The sequence below is a fragment of the Numida meleagris genome, chromosome 6, assembly GCF_002078875.1.
Source record: "Numida meleagris isolate 19003 breed g44 Domestic line chromosome 6, NumMel1.0, whole genome shotgun sequence".
Taxonomy (NCBI): domain Eukaryota; kingdom Metazoa; phylum Chordata; class Aves; order Galliformes; family Numididae; genus Numida; species Numida meleagris.
The window spans coordinates 7,314,057-7,335,834 of NC_034414.1; the positions used below are offsets into that span (position 1 = coordinate 7,314,057).

General features: G+C 36.4%; 1 protein-coding gene across 10 annotated transcripts in view; it reads left to right on the forward strand.

Moving 5' to 3' along the window:
- PPFIBP2 (PPFIA binding protein 2) overlaps positions 1 to 21,778 on the forward strand; it is a 92,857-nt gene that overhangs the window by 25,272 nt on the left and 45,807 nt on the right. For 7 of the 10 annotated variants that reach the window (XM_021400937.1, XM_021400936.1, XM_021400940.1 and 4 more), the window contains exon 3: positions 9,518 to 9,732. In XM_021400937.1, the coding sequence (XP_021256612.1) occupies positions 9,518 to 9,732 (215 nt within the window). Of the gene's footprint in view, positions 1 to 9,517; positions 9,733 to 17,682; positions 18,136 to 18,229; positions 18,249 to 21,778 lie in introns of those variants that run through there. The other 3 variants (XM_021400941.1, XM_021400942.1, XM_021400943.1) reach the window with 3 other exon arrangements.

Here is a 21,778-nt window from a genome sequence, read left to right on the forward strand (position 1 = left end):
TTCAATTCCAGTTTAATGTATTTTCCTCAGGAGATCTGTTAACCAGAATGGGAAGGGGACCAGTTTATTGTTGTTTTGTTTCTATTTTGTTGATTCACAATGAGGTCGGTTGTGGTCGTTTTTGTTTGGTTTTGTTTTTTCACTTGTGACCCATCATAATCAGAATATGAAAATGAAAGAGCTCAAGATCCAGAGCTATGCAATGTTACTTGATGTGTGTTGGATTATCAAATGAGCTCTAGTTAGGTGATCATACCTTGGATTAAAAATGCACAAATTGACAAAAAATAAGAATATGCTTATTTGAACCCCTTTGAGTGGATTATAGGTTTTGTAGAGTAAGGTTTTCACTGAGTTCCTACACAAATAATAGAAAATCAAAAGATTTCCCAGTGACCTCACGCTTCACCCATGAACAATCAGACACATATTATTCACTCACAGGATTCATTCAGAATCTAAGTGCTAGTCTCACAGCACTTTAAATGAAGAAGATAGAATTCTCTGTTCTGCTTCATAAAGATTTGAAGTTGTCCAGACCAGACAGAGAGCACTTAATTCCATTTTTTGTGGTCTGTGCTGGAGGGATCTTGTATCTGAAATGCATGCTGATAGGCAGTGCAAGCCTCTTGTGATTGTGCAGAGTGAATAGAGAATGGCCTCTAATTTTTTCTCTTCAATTTTATATACTACCAGACGGCTTTTTGTGTTTACAATTTCTGTCCTATTTAAGGTTCACAGAATTTTCACATTCAAAGTTATTTTCTATAGTAACAGTGTATAGCTTAGTCATAACCTGTGGTGCAGAGATTTGTGTAGAATTTCATTTCCAATACCAAATTGATGCAAACTATAGTTGAAGTAATGATGACAGAAACAGAGTAATTGAAATAATGAGCAGTTTGTTTCTTTATAGATTGAAGCAACAATTGCAGTGGTTTTCTTATATTTTCTAAATTATTTGTAATTGTGTTAATAGACGATGTTTCAGTTATGATTACTGTATTTCCCTTTTTACTTTTTGTTCACATTAAATAATTCAGGCTTTTTTTCTGAACAAGAGATGCAATATCTACACTACTTGCTTGTCTTGTTACTGCTAGGTATTAATTAAGGTGAGTATTTTAGACATTGTACTATAATCACTGTAGAATAGTGATGTTATGAATCCATTAACTAGGAAATATTTATAGATCATATAGCAGTAGAGATATTAAAAAGGAAATGAAATAATAGATGACTTGAAATCAGGTCTTTGATAGAGGAATATATAGCTTCCTATCCTTAACCATTCCTTAAAAATGCAAGATAGTAGGAGGGTGGGAGAAGATTTAAAAATAAAAAAATTAAAAAAAGGTGACCTTCAACCATCCTGAAAATTAGAAGAAATTGATAATAATAAAGTTAATGAAAATATTTAGTGCTTATAATTTCTAATTAAATGTTTATCTTTATTTCATAGTGTGTGTTATAGCTTGTTAGGTGCTAGAGTTCAGCTTCAGATACTTGACCTTTGAAAAGTTAGTTTATTAGTTATTGTAAGCAATAACAGATTTGTAACAATTTTGAATCTTTTAAACCCTCCAAAAAATGTAACAGTTTATGTGCTTATTCAGTCTGTAGTTTTTACACAACTCTCTGCTCTGCTCTGTCTTTTGTAATTGTTAATCACCATTGAAGACATGAACTCACAAAGTATATGCGCACATATATAGCCATTACATTTATTTGCTGCTGTACTTTGTAAGGATTTTACATATGCTGTGGCTTTTAAGCTATGACCTTACATAACTGCTCAAATGCAGTTTTGGTGTGTTTCGAAAGTGTATGAAAACCAGGGCAACTTGAATGATCGTTGCACTTGTGAGGCACTGTCTACTCATTCCTTACTCAAGGTTGCCAGAGCAACTCGAAGTTTGGAATTTCCTCAATTTTGAGTGCTTAACCTTGCAAGAGATCATTATAGCTATTTGGGCTGCTGTCCCAAACATGCTTCCCATATTCTCACTATTGTAAGCATTCTTTCTCACAGATGTGGGGGTCTGAGCACAAGATAGAGGGCCAAGACCTCCCAAATACCGTTTGTAGTGCTGATGGAATCTCTCTGTAAACAGGTGAATACTGCAAAATCTTATGGAGTGGACAAATATTTAGAATTTGTTTCCTATAAACACTTAATGACCTTAAACAAAACAACTTTAAACATCTGCTTTAGTAAAAGACAAAGCTATCCTTTGTGATCAAGCTGATCTTTGATTTCCCTTGCATGTGGTCCTGCCTTTTCAGCAAAACAGCAGAATTAGAAGATTTCTTGAAAATAAGAGTTAAGATTTAATTCGAAATATAGAAATATTGCAACAGAAATATTTTCAATTCTTTGTCTCTGACTACAGAAAAGCAGGACTGTCAATATACAACAACAAAAACATAGCGATGAGCTGAACACCTATAACAAGATACCTGAACCGCAGTACTGCGTTGTGTTTATGCAAAGCAAAATCCATACATCATAGGTATTTGTATTAATTTTTGGCGTAACTGAACTCAAGGCAGATATAGCATGTCCTGGAAATATGAGAAAATGACTGCTTTACAATTATATCTTTTATCTGACCTTTTTTTATTTTTTTTGCAACTTTGTGTTTGAAGTGTGCCATTCAGTATCACAGCTTCAGATGAAATTAATGCAAGGATAGTCCATATGTGCTAAAATTTCTATTAGTGTAATATATTTAATTTTTAATTTAATAATATTAATTTTTAATTTAATAATTTCTATTAGTGTAATATATTTGGAAGTATTGCTCTTCTAGAGTAATTCTTCAGAAGGATTAATGGGATGGTTATGCTACTGTGGAGTGGTGGAAATTGCCTACCAGTATTTAATTACTTGTCTCTGATGTTAAAACCGCTTTGCAGCTAGAATTCAAACTGGTAGATAAGATGTTCTGCAGCTTGCCATGCAAAACTTCAGGAAGTTTGGCTTGAAGAGGACAGATTGAAACTGGCTTCCAAGTATGGTGTTGTCAAATTCCACTGGCATAGCAGCAAAGGGTGGAGAAGAGAGAAATATAAACAACTGCCAATACAGTACGTAGCAAAGAAAGGCAGTTAAACCATGACAGTCATAGCCCCATAGAGTTGAAAATCTGAGACACAGAGGTTCTTTTGTGGTTTATAGGGCATTATCTATTCTTCACTACATGAGTCACTTGGTTGCTTGACAGATTTCCAAGAGGTAGTTTTAAGCAAGTTTTATCAGAGTTTCTTTAAATTCAGAATCATAGGCTGTTCTATTTTCTACTTTAGGTGATGAAATTGATTCGAAAAAGTATTAATTTTTGAAAATAAGAATAATATAATTTTTATTAAACGCAATGCTTTTTTTTTTTTTACGAACTAGATGCAGTTATTTTCCTTCTGATTGTAGAGATGCATGTTTTCATGAAATGTTACTCATGTTAGCAGTGGCTTGCTACAACCATTATAGAATGTTTATGCTATGAAGGGGTACTTTATGACTTGCAACACTTTTTAAATGACAAATGGTCTCATTGTCCCTAAATACAGTTGTTTTTCTTTTTTTTTTTTGGTGTGGAAATGCCTATGGAGAAATGTTTCAGAGGGGAAGAAACTGATGCAAATACTTGTTCTTTGTCTTTTAATAAAATATGTTGGTTGTGTTTTTCCTGTGCTATTGATACTTGACCTCAAATACAGCATTAAGATCTGTGTTGCCCTACCTTTGCTGAATCTGCACTGTTGCATCAAAATCCATCCTCCTTTTTCCATCACCTGTAAGGCTGCTTGGCTTGTGTTTCCGGATAAGGGAGATCTTTGTTGCAGTCGTGTATACCATACATAATGTGCTGAGCATCACTGCTTGAAATCTATTAAGCATGTAAAAGGAGAAGGGTTGAGTAATTATGTAGATAATTTGCATATGAAATTATAGACAGTTCTTGAAAATTGTCTCAAGTGTTCCACATGTGGTTGTAAATAAAGCTCAGCTGAAAATCATCCAAGCTACATGAAACTTGCATCTGAATGTGGTCTTTAACACTTCTAGCATTGGAAACTTTTCTAGGGCTTCCTGCTAATCCAGTTTAACTGTTACTGTTCACTGTAGTTAGATCTAAAAGCAGAGATTTGAGGATCAGCTAATGTGAGGTATGATTCAAAACACACCATTTGTGTTGTATTTTGCATTACTGTATTAAAAGAAAGGATTGAGTGAGTTACCTCTTCACTCCTAAGAGAAGTCTTAGGAATGAGAAGGCTGAATTGTGTCCCATCCAAACTGCACTGCTGGTTTACATAAACTCAGGTTTTCAGGTCTATCTTCATGAGAAAAGGAGACTTGTGCTTCAAAAGGGAATTATACTTTGCAGATTGAAGGAGAGAGGAAGAACTTGGACAACCTATATACTCATTGAGTAGAAACTCAGGTAAAAAAAAATTCTGTATCGATGTAACGATGAGGGACTGAAAGGCCAGAGTAAATGTGTTTATAGTTTTGTTGAAAGGTGATTAGAGTAAATGTCAAAACTCAATTATTTGAGTATTTTAGCTTTATAGGAAGCAATCTCTACCCCGATGTAGAAATAGCTTTTGGGTTGTTTTTTTTTTTACTTTGGGAATTTTTCTCTTTGGGAAGAGGGGTGTCTGTTGTTGAGGTGAGTTTGTTTTGGATTTCTTTGTGATAAATATTATTTTAATATATGTATTTAACTGTTTTCTGGACTAAAAGCTCAGCTGTTTCAGGAAAAAATCTCTTTGTAAACCACTAATGGTTTAGCTTAATATTACTATATTTCAGGCAATTTTAGAGGGAATAGACTGAAATTATACAGATGAATGCAGTGGAGGAGAAGTAAAGGGGTGAGGAAAAGTGAGAGATGAGAAACAGTTTTTACTGCTAACAGTGATTTAAAAAAAAAATGATGGACGAATGTCAATAATATAAGCTGAGGATGGTGAATTTTAAAACTGGCAAGATTTTCTGATTCTTATGTTAGTACTGCTTAGTAAATTCTTTTAACATGCTACGAATAGTGTTTTCTGAATAGGTTATGTATTTGCCCAAAAGGGACTTCTCTTTGAAGCCATTCAGCTAACTGCAAGGAACTTTGAACACAAAATGTGCTTGCATGGTCAATGTGTAACCCAGATGTGTAATGTGAAGTTGTTTTTTTTTTTTAGTTAGCTTTCTTATCTTTCTAAAAAGTAGCAAATTTTAACCTCCTTCATCCACTGCCTATATGTGAAAGCGAGAATTGAGCAGCTTGTCTTTATGCACTACTTTTTTTTTCTTGCTTTACTTTTTTCCCTCCTCTAAGATAGACATTATTTATCACGATTAATTGTGATGCCCTAGAAAACCATCATGTTGAGTTTCATATAAATATAATGACAAAAGATTCCCCTGTGTCCTATTTGCCCTTAGGAAAAAAAAAAAAGAAAAATGAGATACAGGAAGACTCTGACTTGCTTAAGACCATACAATGCGGTTGTTGCTTTTTTTTTTTAAGAGTTCAGAGCTACACTCATTTTTTTTCTTGAGTAGCAATACAATTCTAGTGGTTGAGTCACATTTTTCCCTGCTTCAACTACCTATACTGAAGTCAGATATGTTTTAATTGCTGTTAAGGGTAGAGTTTACTGGTAACATGTAGAGGTCTGTTTGCACTGCAGCATCTTTCTTTCTTATTCTTTTCTTGTTTCAGTCTGCCAAGAGCTCCAGTTTCTTACTGTCTGGAGCTAAAGTTTAATGTATGTTGCAGTCTGATGTGAAGATTTAAACTAATGCAAATTAATGTATTTACTCCTACGCACTTTTAGTTCTAATTTTCAGGGTGTGTTTTTTCTGTTGAACAGCGTATATCCAATTTAATATGAAATTATATGGAAAGCAAATAAGAGAAGCAAGCCTATGATTCACTTGAATCTAAGCAGTAAAATAGGAAGCTTTCTTAACTAAAATACTGAGCTGAACTTTCAAACTTTACTAGAGAACTTTTAAATTATCTTCTGTAGAAGGTGGATATGATAGTAATGATGTATCATGTCGCCATGGTAATCAAAGAATAGAAGCAAGATGTGATAAGCAGCGAAGCATTTAGTGTGGTAAGGGAAGATGTTACCAGTACTGTCCACAAGCAGGTTACAGTGGTTTGTACAGTTTGGCTGTATATTTGCCTGTATAAACTGTCTGAACTGCGAACATAACTAATGTAAAACCAGGACGTTTGTTTTAAATCTATGTTTATCTTGATGCATTGGCTGCATATCTGAAAGCATATACCTGAATCATTGGTTGCAGGCCTGATAACTTGTTTGGATTTTTATTTGGATTGAGTGGATTTGTGTTCATTGTTTCTCCTGTGTGTATCTATTTTTTCTATTCTGTATATAAAAAGTATTCAGAAAAATAGCAAAGATTGCTATGGCAGAATGCTGTACATATCTGGGTAGAGATAAATGTTTCTTTCCCACTGTTTTACTCATTCTGTATCTATTATAAATTGTCAGATCATTGTGAAGATAGATACCGAAAACTGATTATGAAATAATTTTGAGTCCTGTCTGCTTTTCTACTGTGAAAAGTACTTGCTAAGCAAGAAGACTGAAAAAATTAGCATGGAGGTTTTTCAAGAGGAAAAGTGAGGAAACTAGTTGTAATATCAGTAGCAAAGGATGCCAGGCTCCTAAAAGGAACTTTTAATTGTTGATTAAAAAGACAGAGCCAGATTTCACAGAATCACCACGGTTGGAAAAGACCTTCAAGATCATCCAGTCCAAGCATCCACCCACCACCACCATTTCCCCACTGAACCTAGTCACTCAGTCCAACATTTGAAGTTGCTTGAACACCTCCAAGGATGGTGACTCAACCACTTCCCTGGGCAGCCTGTTCCAGTGCCTGACCACTCTTTCAGACAAGAAAGGTTTCCTAATATCCAACCTGAACCCCCCAGCACAACTTGAGGCCGTTTCCTCTCGTCCTATCGCTAGTTACATGGGAGAAGAGACCGACCCCCTCACCACAGCCTCCCTTCAGGTAGTTGTCGATAAGTTCTCCCCTGAGCCTCCTCTTCTCCAAACTGAACAATCCCAGCTCCCTCAGCTGTTTTTCATAAGGCCTGTGCTCCAGAGCCCTCACCAGCTTCGCTGCCCTTCTCTGGATGCGCAGTAGGACCTTGATGTCTTTTTTGTAGTGAGGGGCCTAACACAGCACTCGAGGTTCGGCCTCACCATGGCTGAGTACAGAGGGACGATCACTTCCCTGCTCCTGCTGGCAACACTATTTCTGATATCAGTTTATGTGTATCTCTTTTGGAAAGTAAGAATTGAGCCTCTCTGGCCAAATGAAGATTTAAAAAGTTATATGATCCAAGTTCCTCTTGTATACAATTTGCAAATTTTCTATTTTTAGGTGTTACTGTGCTAGATTAAACTGCCTTAGGAAGTAAATAAACAATGAAGACTAAGCTTGTATAGATAGCTAGGAGAACAGAAATAAGAAAATACATTTTAGTTGTTAGAATAATCAAATTCAGCAGTACAGTTAGATGATCCTCTTAACAGGAAAAATATCAGGAAGAGAAGATGGATTTAGGAGGCAAAATTGTTGTCCTTAGCAGTCTTAGAACTGGATGTTGAAGAAATATTATCTTGGCTGCAGTCTTAGAAACTAAGATGACATCTCACACTTGGTGTATCAAAATAAACTCATAAGTAACAGAAGTGAATAGGACTAAATGTGATATTTTGGGTTTTAAAAGAGCTTATAAGTATACTAAATAGGTAGTGAAGATGGATGTCTTTGCTTCAAAACAAAGAAAACAACCCATATAACAATCCATACTACTGAGCATTGCTAAATCTGAGAAACTTCTAAGGATGCTTTTGCACTCTTTCAATACGAACAACATGTAAATGGAACAATAGAATTAAAACGACAAAGTCTCCTGCGTAGGTAAGTGGTCTGGGAGAATTTAAGTCAATAAAGCAGTAGTTGAAGAAGAACATCTGGTTAATATTATTTAGTTTTCCCTTAAGATTATTGTAAAGTTAAGCATTCACGAAATGAGGGAGAAAATATTTTCTTGGGTCGATGACTGACTGAGATGGGAAAACAATGTTAGGATTTAATGATCAATTAGTGTTCTGGCTAAAAGCTAATCTAGATGCAGAAAGTATTCAGGTGTGTTAGGACATAGTGTTAATGCATTTGTGAGTTATTTTTACTAACTTATATATATGCTATATGTAAAATACCATTAGCTTCATTGGGTTCAAGCAAATTGTAGGGTTCCAATCAGAGTAGATAAACAACCATAACAGACAAACTAACACTGATTAATGCAAAGTAGTGTGCACTGAAGGGGGAAACCTGAATTAGTCATACATCTGTATTTCAAATTAAATACAGCTGCTCAGGGAAAAAAATCTTAGGTAATAATTTTCAAAGCTCAGTGAAGACTACTCTTCCTTTCATAAAAACAGTCTAAGTTGTAAATGATGCTAAAAAGAGGAGTGAGTGAAAGAATATTGTGGAGATGATCCATATAAGGTGATCAAAATCAACGATACAGTCTTGTAAACAATTCTTTACGGTATACAGATCCAACATATGTGTGTGAAGTATGTTACTGTCCTCCTCTCAATCCTTTTATTTTGTAAGTACCTCCCATGAAGTCAAATAAGAGAAAACATGGGATTGTTTATGCCAGAGAACAGGAATGAATACATACGAGTGCAATCTGTTATGTACATGGGGCAGTGACCTATAAATCAAACTATAAAAAGTAAAGCAAATACAAGTTTTCCATCTGAGTAGTTACTAAAGAAACTAATGGGTGTCAAATGAAACAGTACTAAAGAACATAGCTCACTGAAATAGGGTATTGAAAAAGATTCAAAGATAATAGAATTTATAATTCTTCATTTATTGAGATATGTTTTTGAGGAAAGAATATTGATGCTGAAAGGATGTCAGAGAGTGGTTGTGTTTCAGAGCTTTTTATAATTTGGAGAGCTTACAAAGCTCTCAGAACTTAGAGTGGTTTGTTCTCTGCAAAAAGTACTTTAAACCTGTTTGAGGTTCCATATTTTTCCACTTCTGGTAATACAGTTTATTTTCATTTAAGTTTCTTGTGAAAGGGCTGAGTGAATCTTGCTTGTTTTGCTTGAGAAACACTGCTCTGTGTGGAGACTTCTATGTAGCTGAGAAGTTAGTGACATCTCATGGTAACCATGGAAAATTACAGGTGTTTTGTGGTAAAGTTCAGAGTCTGTAATTTAACAGACATTGCAAATGCTGTCTAGGTTGAAGAATGTTTGTACACAGCTCTCATGTTTAATTCTCAAGTGTTCTTTATCTAATAACTAACTTATTTCTCAGTCGTACTGGAAATGTTGAAACTTGTCAATGTTTGAAGTCTAAATATAGTAGTGTGTAGTAGCTAGATATTTGTCACTGAAAATCAGACTTTCCTGTTTTTGCTTGTTTTAGGTACAAAGTCAGCTGCAGAGTATGCTAATGGTGCTTACGATATTGTGTCACCTGCTCCTTCAGTATATTTGGGCACATTTCAAATTTTGCATCTTCTGGAAGATCTAAAGATGGCGTTGGAAATGTTAGAGGATCCTCAAGAGAAAGAAGCACTGCGAAATCAAATTCCAGGGGCCACAGCAGTGTGTATACGGGAGTGGTTTGAAGAGAATCTGGTGAGTAGTTATTTCTAACTTCATCGTTTTGTTTGTTTGTAAACAGCCTTAGGTCAAGTATTTTGATGCTTCAGTAACTTTGAAAATGATTGAAATCGGCCTTCTTAGAGAACTGCAGCAGATATTAAGTAATCATAGAAAGCTGTTGATATTACCACTTTATGAGGTAATTTCTAAATCAGCGCAGGAGTATGAAGAGTTGGTAGACGTTAGGTGCTGTTGGTAGTAAAAGCAAAGCTTAAAGTCAACTTTTCTGTGACTTTTTTGCTTTTTGTTTTGTTTTTGTTGATGATGTTCATCCTTTGCTGAAGATTACACACAAGTGTATATACATAAAGCTTTTCATTTTTAAACTATCAATTTGGAATTTGGTGACATTCTCTGATGAAGGGAGAAATAGGAATAAGATGGATGATTATCTATCCTTTTGCTTGCTACGTTTCCTTTGCCTTAGTTGTTGGTATTCTGAATCTCCAAGGTATATTCTACACCAGGCAACTGTGGTAAATGCAAAGAGCATTAGCTACTGTGTGAGAGACATTTATATTGGGATAGATGGGGAATAAACGCTTGGCTGTATTGAAAGGACTGAGCCTTATCCAGATGAGGAGCAGATCTTCTAGCGCAGTATGTTGAGGCCACTGTGTTCTTATAATATCTTGCACTGTTGTGTATTGACAAATTCTACACTTATTTAAGGATATCTGTATGCATGAGGGGATTCAACCATAGTAGGTGTGATTTTTATTACAAAATGTCCACTAAACTCCATCTTAGAATATGCACGGGTCATTCTTTATAATTATAAAAAATAAAAAAAAAAATTGAAATTTTTTTATTTTAAATTTTGAATTTAAAACTTAAAATTTTTGTAGGCCTGTGTGGAGCCAGGAGTTGGATGTGATTTAGGGGTCTTTCCCAATTCGAGATCTTCCATGATTCTTCAGTTGAAGAAATATTAATTTTTCTATACAGGGCTTAGCATTTCACAGCTTGCATTTTTTTTTAAGTAGATGTGTGGAATAGAAGATCCAGTTATATTTGTGTGCTCTACCTGCATTAGAAATCAGCAAAAGGTAATTCACACCTGAAAGCTCTTTGAAGCAGAGCATAGCTGTCTCATAGCTGTAGTTTTGTTAGTGATATGCAGCAGTAGTAGGTATTGCAGGTTAAATAGAAAGTTACTGAGAATTTTTGTATGGTTTGTATTTGAGCATTGTCTATGAACTATTGTCTAACTGAACTGTATTAGAATCAAGCAAATACTTTGTGTCGAAAAGTGCCCTGTGGCCTTATAATTCAAGTCACTTCGTAGCTTTGGCAATTGTCACTTGGCGTACTGAGCTACATCTATTGCTTAAATAAACAAGGCATGGAGTTCAGTCTTTCCATCAGTTTTGAGGCGCACTGGCTTGTTGCTACTCAGGAAGCTTCTATAGCTGGTCTGACTCGAGTCTTACCTTCCCTTAATTCTATCATTTGGTACCGTTATTAGTTGTGAAATATCACCCAGTGCTTCTAAACAATTATGTTATGTATACCAAAGATATGGGAAAATTTGCGTCTAAGGTGTGAAAACTTCAGGATTTGTTTCATATCTGACACTACTTCGTTTGCTCCATCATTTGAGGGCATTAATTTTATTTATATACCTGTTTTTAATGGAACTTCGGGTAGTGATTTAGTGTTTCAGATGGAGGTGGATTTTGTACTTACCATTTGTGGAACTTAAATTTCCACATATTGCAAATTCATGCTTTTTGCTAAGGCTCCTTTTTGAGTTTCTGTGGTCTGGTATCTGTGAACGTCAAGATATTGAATTTACAGTACCACTGAGTGCAGTAACCACACCAGCACTGATTTGAGATAGATCAAGTAGCGCTGAATTTAGATGATTATTACATATAATGGAATGAGGATATAACAGTTTCCGTAACTTTAGAAAAGCGCATGGTTCTTTTTGACGAAGCAAAAATGGAATAAAGCTTCGTTAATAGTAGACTTCTTACTACTTCAGAACTATATTAAAAATTTGTGCCTGCAAGTGAACTCATGCAGTGTTTTACATGTTTTATGTTTGTAAATTCTTTGGCCTTGAAAATTGAACATAAAGAGGAAGATTGTCGTAAGACACTTAAGAATTTTCAAAGAAACTTCAAATACATACTTAAAACGATTTTGTGTGTGGTTTCACTGCTTCTTGTTAAATATTTTAGTATTGCCAGTGGCCACATGACACATCACAAAGTAGATAGTAATTTCAGCATTAAAAATTAACTGTTGCAGTATCACCAGGCTGTGTTTGACTTAATGAGCTGTGAGAGAATACATTTAGGTTCAATTTCATTTTAGAACTCTGTCTACGCTGTTCATTTATTTATACATCTTTGTCTATCACTTTTTTGAGTATGAAGAAGAACCCTAGTGCTCTTACAAAGGTCCTAAAATAAGTTTAAAAACAGGTGAAAGCCCTTATTTTCATGATTGTAAAACATGATCTTTCTTCCAGTGGAACGTTAATATTTCAGCCACTTCACTTTGTAGCTTTATATACTGACCCTTACAATGCTGGCTCATGAAAATTCCTGAGTCTTTTCCTGATGATGTTTTTTCTCAGAAGCTTAATTCTGAAAATATTCTTTGAATGATCAAATTTGAGGAAACAGAAAGGGAAGAAAATCATAGAATTGCTTAGGTTGGAGGGGACCTTAAAGATCATCTAGTTCCAACCCCCTAACACAAGCAAGGTTGCCAACCACTAGATCAAGTTGTCCAGGATCCCATCCAACCTGGCCTCCAGGGATGGGGCATCCACAACTTCTCTGGACAACCTGTTGCAGTGTCTCACCACCCTCTGAGAAAAGAATTTCTTCCTAGCATCTAACCTATATCTCCCCTCTTTTAAATCGTTTAAAGCCATTCTCTCGTATCATTATCAGGCCGTGTAAAAGATCGATTGCCTTCTTGCCTGTAAGCTTCAAAAGAAGGACTGGAAGGCTGCAGTGAGGTCTCCCTGGATCCTTCTTTTCTCCAAGCTCAGCAGATCCAGCCCCCTTCATCTTTCTTCATAGGAGAGGTGCTCCAATCCTCTGATTGTCTTTGTGGCCCTCCTTTGGACCTGCTCCAACAGCTCCACATCGTTCCTATACTGGGGGCCTCAGATCTGGGGACAGTATAGGATGGGGCCTTGTGAGGGCAGAGTATAGGGGCACAATCCCTTCCCTCTGGCCAGCCTTCTTTTGATGCAGCCCAGGAGACCATTGGCCTTTTGGCAAGAGCACACAGCTGGCTCATGTCCAGCTGTTTGTCCATCAGGACCCCCAATTCCTTCTCAGGGCAAGATACCACAAGATACATTTGAACAAATGCTTTTATAAAGATGGGATATAATAGTAATATCCTCTGGTAGTTTAAAGAAAATAATTGTACTTTCCTGTATACAAACTGTTGTGACAAGAAGTCTTTAAAAGTGTACTGTATAAATATTTAATTGGAATGTAAGTTATTGCTGCTAAAAACAGAAGGATTACATGTATGCGGTAGTAGAACTTTTCAGCAACAGCTGAGTGGGAGGAGAATATGTTCTGAGCAATGTCAGTTAAAGCCAGTACTTTTATCTCCTGGAAGGTTTGAATGCAGGACTCTACAGTTGAGAGTCATGACAGAGCTATATATAGCTGAATCTTCCCATTACCGAGTGCTGCTGGCACATGCTAAATTGAAAATATACCAGCAAAGCCTGCTTGGGACGGTGTAGACAAGCCATTATTCTGTATGCACTTACGTTTATTATTTCCAGTTTGAAATACTCGATGAATATGTTTTCTGAGCAGTTGTTCAAGTTGCATTTTGAATGACCCAGTCTTTCGCTGTGCTCCAGCTCCTTTCAGTGAGCTGGTGATGCAAGGAAGCCCTGAACAGGCAGATCTGGTCTTTTGAGTTCCTCAGATGTGTTAGAGTAACTCTCAGCACACAGGAAACAGCAGCATCCTTCATGCATACAGCTCTTTCTGAATACTAGAGAATGCCTTGGAGCTAGTGGGAAGGGAGGTGTATATGGCTTGCATGAAATTTATCTAAACCTGGATGAATTATTTGTTGTAACATTCCATTGTTGCTTGTCTGGGAGTCAGCTGCATGATCTCTGCCAGCGACTGCTCACTGTATTAGCTGTTTTTCAAAGATAGGAAAATCTTCTCTGCACAAAGAATGAAGGCAAGTTGAAAATACCTTTGCAGTAGGTAGGTTTAGATATCTTTCTTCAAATGATGTGATGAGGTTAGTTTTCTGCAGTTTCTTGCATCCGTGTAATGACCAATAATACTTAATGGAGTCAACTTTCAATTACAATGACCAGAAGCAATTAAACAGAATTGTGTTACGGCCCCAGGCTTTCAGTGCTCGTGAAAGAAAGACAGTATTCTTGTTATAATATCAAGGCTTGTTTTTATGTTAAGTTTTCCAAGGTTTCAAGGTAGTCTAGTGACATACTGTAAAGTTTAGCCCTTGAGGTCAATCCTTATATACATGGGCTATCTGTACCTTGATATTGTCAGAGGGGCTGGAGGCCTACTCTGTAGGAATTCATGATTGCTTACAGAAATTGCACGTTAGCCTTCGAAAGGATGAATATGATTTATTTATATTATCTAGGACTCCATTTGCCTAGAACTCTTTCAGCTATTGTCTTCAGTGGCTTTGCGCTCACAGAGTATCACGTTTCTCTTTGCTTTTGTGCCTAATGTTATGGGCCATTACAGTTTTCCACTTGACATTATCTTCTGTCACTTTATTTCTGCCTGCATTGCTTTTCATTGTTGTAAATGTGATACGCTACATTAAGTTAACAAACATTAGTGTAAAAATGTAAATGCTATAAAACACCTACATAGAAGGCAATAATGCAATCGTCAGCGAAGATAATCAGTTCAAATATGACTAAACATTTTCAGGTTTTGTGATGTTTCAGAAATAAAAACAAGTTACAGTTATTTTTAGAGTTTGCATATATAAAGTAGCACACCATAGGCTGGCACGTTTCTCATCTTTGTAAATAGATAAGCTTGTCTACGTAACATTTTTCATAGTCTTTCCCATGATGCTGATTTTGTTTGTTTATCACAAGTAAAGCAAATGTGTTCATATACAGAATGCAGTAGTTTTTTTCCTTTTTGTTTCAGTAAGTTCATTCTTGCTCTGTCTGTTAGTAATTATTAAGACTCTCAGAACAACTGTCTTGCTGGAAATGTTTAACATAGATTTCTGAAAGCATTCCTCCATCTATAAAAAGGCTATCTGATGCTATTTCTTTTTTTACCTGTATTTTTGTGCAGGTGCATTCTCATATTTTCTCTCTCTTCACTCTCCAGTTCTCACATTTTTCTGCAGCACAGGAATGAGAGGTGTGTGAATTGGCTTATTGAGGACATTTTTCCCGGATAAAATATTTTCCTAATGCCTTTGTTTCCAAGGCAGTTCAAACATGAGGATCAGGAAGAACCCAGAGTAATGGATGAAGGAAAACTTAATATTAATTCTTGAGTGAACAGCTAGATCATTCTCTCTTTTTGATTTATTTACATGAGGGTGGTGGCATTACAGTGATGTTGGGGGCTTATTTTATTTTATTTGGTTTTAGTTCTCCACAGAACTAGAAGTTAGTGGTCAGTGAAGAACTATGTGTAAACACGCGTTTCCTTCTCTTGCTTTTTTTTTTTCTTAAACACAGCAGTAACCCAATGAAGCAATCCTCATATTGCAACATATTTTCCATGTTTTCACACTGCTCGGAGGAAATAACCTGCTTTTTCAGAGAAATGGAAAAGTATTCTAAGCAAATCTGGGGCGATAGTTTTGAATTCATTTGGTGCCTGAAACTTTTTCAGGCCAAAGCTCAAACAGGACATAAAGTTCTGCAAGCAGGTGACAGGCTAAAAGGGAACACGTGACTGTCTGGAATGTATGTTGTCAACATTCATAGCTGATAAGATGCAGAAAATTCAGACACGTTTACCTTTTAATCAGGAAGGATGACTGTAACAAAATCAAGTGACCTTTACATGAAATCCGGAACAAGTGACAAGGCAAAAAGAAGGTACGTTTGTGATTTAAAATACTTTTAACAGGAGAAATTGATACTCGCCTAGCTGCAGATGCTTCTCCGAGGCACTTGTAAGTTGAATAATACTATTTTCTTGTAGTGTTTTTTTGGGGGGTTGTTTTTTTTCTCTCCACTGTAAAACAAAATCATGAAGACATAGTGTGTGCTGGAACATTTTAAGAGTGTACAGAGTACATTCCCCACTTTGCTACATAAGCCTGCAATAAGTCTTGCAGCCTCTGTTTTGAAGTGGATGAAATATGGGTGTGGGATTCTGTATTGGCTGTGTTGTGGGATATGCAGTGATGAGAGAAAGTCTGATGCATTGCTAGTCTCTGTAATCAGATAACTCATTTTCTGGGGAATAAAAACAGCTTAAGCTCTGGGGATATCATATTTTAATATTGAGAACCCCCTTAGTCTTCAGTTTGTCAGCTATGACAGAGGCTATCACACATAGAGAAAGGTACTATATTGAGTGCATCTTATATGATTTTTAAGATTTTTTTAAATGGATCCCAGATGACACAAACTATTCAAGGAAGAGCTGCTCTCTTCAATGTTAACGTAGCATAAAAATTTCTACAACTGGTGTAGAGTAAGTATGTCTGATGTACAGAGCAACTCAAGTCCTTTTCAGGTGCTGTCTTGTGGCATGGTTCACTTTTGGAAGCAGTTCTTGTACCTTGTTCCACTTTCTGTCAATTTTAGTTACGCTAGCATCAATAGACGACTTATTAACTTTTTAAAAACCTTTCAAATTTTTCTTGTCATAGGACTTCATGTATTTATTACTAACCATTACTCAAAGAAGGCTGGTGGTCTAGGTTTATATCCTTCTCTGCTTGTCGCTTGGAAGATCCTAAAAAGACATGTGCTGGGTCAACAGGATCAAGAATAGCTGAAATAGTAAAATTCTTTACAGAAACCCCTTTATTTATATGGGATTTCCACAGTTTGGAGGGTGGCTAAAGACAACAGATCCCTTTACAAACTGCTTTTCAGGGCATTATACAGTTTCAGACTTGGAATTCTTTGCATATACCATTAGCACAATGGGCAGCTTTGGCCCTGGCTCCAAGTTCTTGTTCTTAGTTTTAAATGCATGAACGTAGTTAGCTGTAGGAACTGGGGGGGAAAAAAAAAAATGGGAAGCAAAGTAAATATTCTGAGATCATCGCAAAAATCCTCTGGGGCAGCAGCACTTTGGTCTTAACAGGCATTGCCCAATACATTGTGTTTGTGTACAGAACAATCAGTTTTAGAGGTTAAGACCGAAGCCACTCTTAACTAGTGGGAGATACCAGGTTGGAAACTGGAGTTTGTTGGGAAAAATTAGAATGCGGTCATAACTACTGTGCAGAGGCACTAGAGGACACCACGGTAACAGGGAGTACTTTCAAACTTCCCTTCTTTGCCAGAATGTTGCTTTGCATATGCATTAATCTTGGTGTTGCAAGTTTGAAAAGTTGCCATTCCATGAGGCTTCAGCAGAAGCAGGCAAAAATCTTAGAAAGGGTATCATCATCTTTTGTTAAGATGGAAAACTGCCTTCCTGGCAGTACTTATGGAATAATTAGCTTATCCACTGAATCGTCCTTGAATTCCTCCTTTTTTTTATAATGCCTTTTGTGAGGACAGGCCAGTAATTCAAGAGCATAACTTATTTTTAGGTTTAGTCAGGGCCTGAAATAAACTGAGAAGGCTGAGTAGTGTTACGATAAACAGGGAGTAAAACAGAGACAGGAAATAGGGGGTCTCTGGTAATGAATTCCAGCCACTCTTGAAACAGAAAGCCAGGGAAAGCATTACTTGAAAATAGTTTCACAGTGACAGCTTAATAATTTTAGGTTGTTATTCAACATTAAAAGGGAATAGTTTCTGCAGATTTATACTATTCTTGAAAGATCCCTTTTTAAAGACCGTTTAGCAAGTTATATTTTTAATGTTTTTAGAGTCACGTTGTTCTCGTTGCTAACAGATCTGCTGTTTAAAAAAGCCAGATGTTTGGGGGGAGAGTCTGAAGTTTATACAGTTGTGCGTTATATATACATCTGTGAGAAGCGTTTGGGATAAGGCTGGGGGACAGAGGCAGTACATTTAACTTGAAATGTGTACACGCGTTCAAGAATTTAGAAGTAGAGGGGTTTAAAGGGGAAGAAGTCACAGCTATATCCTGTAGAACAAAGCAGCGCGCTTGCTTCCAAAAATTTCTTTTAACCCTGGGAATGTGACTGCTGAGATGGGCCCAAAGCATGGATGGTGAGATTGATATTTACAAGCACTTCACGTGGCTGAAGCGGGTAAGTGATTTGCTGCTCTTTGTTTTGTCTTTGTAAATGCACGTTGCCGATCTAAGTCAGAATCCTCAGCTTTGCGGAAGGAAACACATTGAGTGCCTCAGACGTGAAATATTGTAAGTTCCTTTATGAGAATGGAATTAGACTTTTCTTCAAGCAGGAGGGGGAAGCCTGATGTGGGGGAGGGTGTGCAGGGGGAGAATCAGCTGTCTATGTCTTTAAAAACAAAACTCTGGAGTCAGTCTTTGAAAAAATGGCAATAGATTGTAGTAAGTGCTCGTGCTTTCCTGAGATTGTAATATAGCAAATTCTATCATACAATGGAGTGTATGGCTAAAAATGAGAATACCTTGTTTACCACACTGTGGTTTAAAATTAAGAAATGTTTGCACTGGTGCTTCACTTAATTCTTCCCTGAGGAAACTGCACGAGACCTTTTGGGGTGCTTTTGTTTTGAATAGAAATGGTGGTATTTTTTTTTCCTGCTCACAGTTCTCTGATTAAATTACGCTTTTTAAGAAGGCAGTGCTATTATCCTGATTTTTGTGATGAATGTGAATCTGAACGTGAATTAGCTGTGTAATGTAAGGAGATGAACTGTTGTTTTCCTGTAAAATTAAAATCTTGGGATGACCATATTGGGAAAAATCATCTAGTCTTTGTCTGCATCTAAACTTCTGAAGTTCTGTTTATTTTTCAGTTTTTGAAAAATCCACAAATAGGATGAGAATAGATCCTTCACAGTAAACTGTTCTTTTAAATGACAATATTGATTTAATTTTATGTCATGTAAGCAGCACACCTTCCCATTATACTTATAAAAACCTATTTCTAATGGTGTTCTTCAGTTACAACTTCTGTACTCACTATTTATGTTAGTGCTTCTGCATGGCCCTAGATTGTAAACGCATGCATATATATGTGCACACACTTTAACTGGCTGCGTAAACGTAAAATGAAGGTAAATGTGTGTTAAACATGAATAGGAACTTTAATTTGGGTGGCATCTTTAAATAAATATGAAATACTTGTGATATTCAAGTCTTTAACAAAAGCTTGAGAATGCTGCGGTTCAGTTAACTTCACAAAACATTTGCATCGCTTCCTCAAAACTCTTCTGTTTCTGGAGTATGGATGGGGAGGGGATGGAATGGGGAAATGAGTGGGTGAGTGAAGGAGAAGAGGCAACAGGAAGTAGTAGCTGGGAACATCACACTATTAGTTTAACCTGTGTTATGTATAGTTAAAACTAGTTAACTCTTTAGTGGTTTTTGAGATCACATTAATTTGTTACTTAAATGATGTTTTGAAAATGGTATGTCTGCCACCTCTGCTTCCCTATTAATTTCCAAAAGATAGATTTGCTGATAGAAGACTGAGGTATGCTAATATCAGACTGCGTTGCGTTCACTGTGCACTGAGAATGATAAAACAATGAGAAAGAATGTTCACAGCTTTGGGAGCAACTAACAACAGAGGGTGCCTTTTCAGAAAAGATATTGTGTTCAAATATAGTACAAACTGTTTTGCAGAACTAAATGTTATTAAAATGGTTGCACTTAATTCGTTTTATGTAAGATAGATAAAGGAGAAGATCAATATTAGTTAATTTCCTTGCAGGCGCTTTAAGGGGTTGAGCATCTGTGGGGCAAATGGAGAACTGAAAACAATCTTTCGGAGCTCCCAAGAGAACTTTGAGCACTGTGATCCAGAGTTTATTTGATAAGTGATCTTATAAATAAAAAATCTAAGTTGCTTATTTGATTTCCATATTCAAGAATCCTAGCATCTCATGTTTGGCACTGTGATAGCATTAAGGATTTAAGGCCTTCCAATTATAAACTGTTGCTTTTGGGCTGATAATGAAAAGTGTAAGTACCCTCCGGACTAATGCATGACACTTAACAGAAGGTAACTGCAAAAGACTCCCATAAACCCTGCTAGAACTGGCTCCAATTTCATCATTAATAGAAGTCACTTCAGAGACCAGGATCACTTTTGATGTTGCAGTGAGTCTGTTAAGCCATATTTGCATGTTGTCTGTGGCTTGGACTGTATTAGGGCAGCAAACAGTTGTTAAATAAATAATTGTGGATCCAGGCAGGGGAAAATAGGGGATAAAAGTGCAATTTACAGATGCTTAGAACAAAGGATGTCGGTTTTAATCAGCAGTCTCGTAACACAATATGTACAGTAGCATCATGCAACAGCAGAAGGGACAAAGCAATATTTAGGTCAAATGTGAATGAAGTGTTGCCACGCTTCAAGTCTGTCCACTAGACCTTCCTGATGTAAAAATGATCTGTGAAAAGGGCTTTGCCAAGAAGGGCTATAGATAGACACAGTGTGGGTAGGAAAACATAAGACCAGAGAGAGCAAAAAAAAAACAAAAAACAAAAAACAACTTAGTCTCAGCTGCATATGAGGCACAGTTAATTTGTTTTCCTTTGTTTACTCCTTTTCTACATCTAAATTTTTCTATCTTTCGATAGTTTATATATATATAATAAATATATAAATAATAAATATATATTATTATATATATAAATAAATATATATTATTATATATTATTGCCTGCAGTAGTAATAGAACTATCTGTAGTACAGTAGAAATAAGAACTATCTGGATCAGTTTATTCTGGCCTAGCTCTGAATGGTACCTGACATAGCAACGCAGTACCACACCGGTATCATTTGTGATTGATTCAGATGTTCAAAGATACCTTGTTAGTGAGGCATAATGCCTAGTTAAGTAGGTGATGGGAAATAACACAAGAAGCATGTCTTGAAACTGTCTCTTTCTAGACAGGTATGGAAAATTTGTTATGCGTATTTAGGGCACTTTTACCATTACAGCTGAGATGGCAGCATCATTCTCATAAAGTAGCTGGCAGGCAGTTTGTGGGAAGCATTTTACAGGTAGTTGATGTTGGGTTATTTTACAAGGCCTAAGCATAAATCTACTCCTGTTAAGTTTCTGTTGCAAGCCAAAGTACCTAAGGCTCTCTCTCCCCTGCCTCCCAAATGCTGAAAGTGTGTCATCTTCAGCATGGATTTTCTTTGATTCTACCAAGGGATTTGGGTTAAAGGGTTCCCATACAATTTTTTCTTTGGCCCTGACCTTAACTGGGAGCACTCCATTCTGAATAAAAATGACATAGCCCCCATTTTGGTGCATAGGCATACAGGTATAATAAATTACTACATTTCATTACAGAAATAAATGCTATTATTTATGACAAATAGTGTAATGGGCTCTCTAAGGGTACTGTAAATTAGCTATTTGAACTTCAGTGGATGGAGTGTAGCAGAAATCTCTTATGTCTGAAAAACGCTGAAGTGCTAAGACTTTTCATGAGAGATGCCTTCACATGAAACTGAAACGTCCGATAACTCTTGTAGCTTACTTTGGACTTAACTTTTGAAGTCTGCAGTGCTGAGCTGATGGTTGACCTGGGAAAGGTTTACATTAGTGGCTCTGACTACTGCACGTAATCTATACTAGCAAAAGGTGAAGCAGTTGAGCCCATGCTATGTCGCTTAAGCTGATCATATTGAGGATGAACATCATGACTTGTGTATGGATATCTTCCTTTAAGTGACTTAAATCTATAGAGGAGAAAACGTGTTAGCTTTAGGAGAAGTT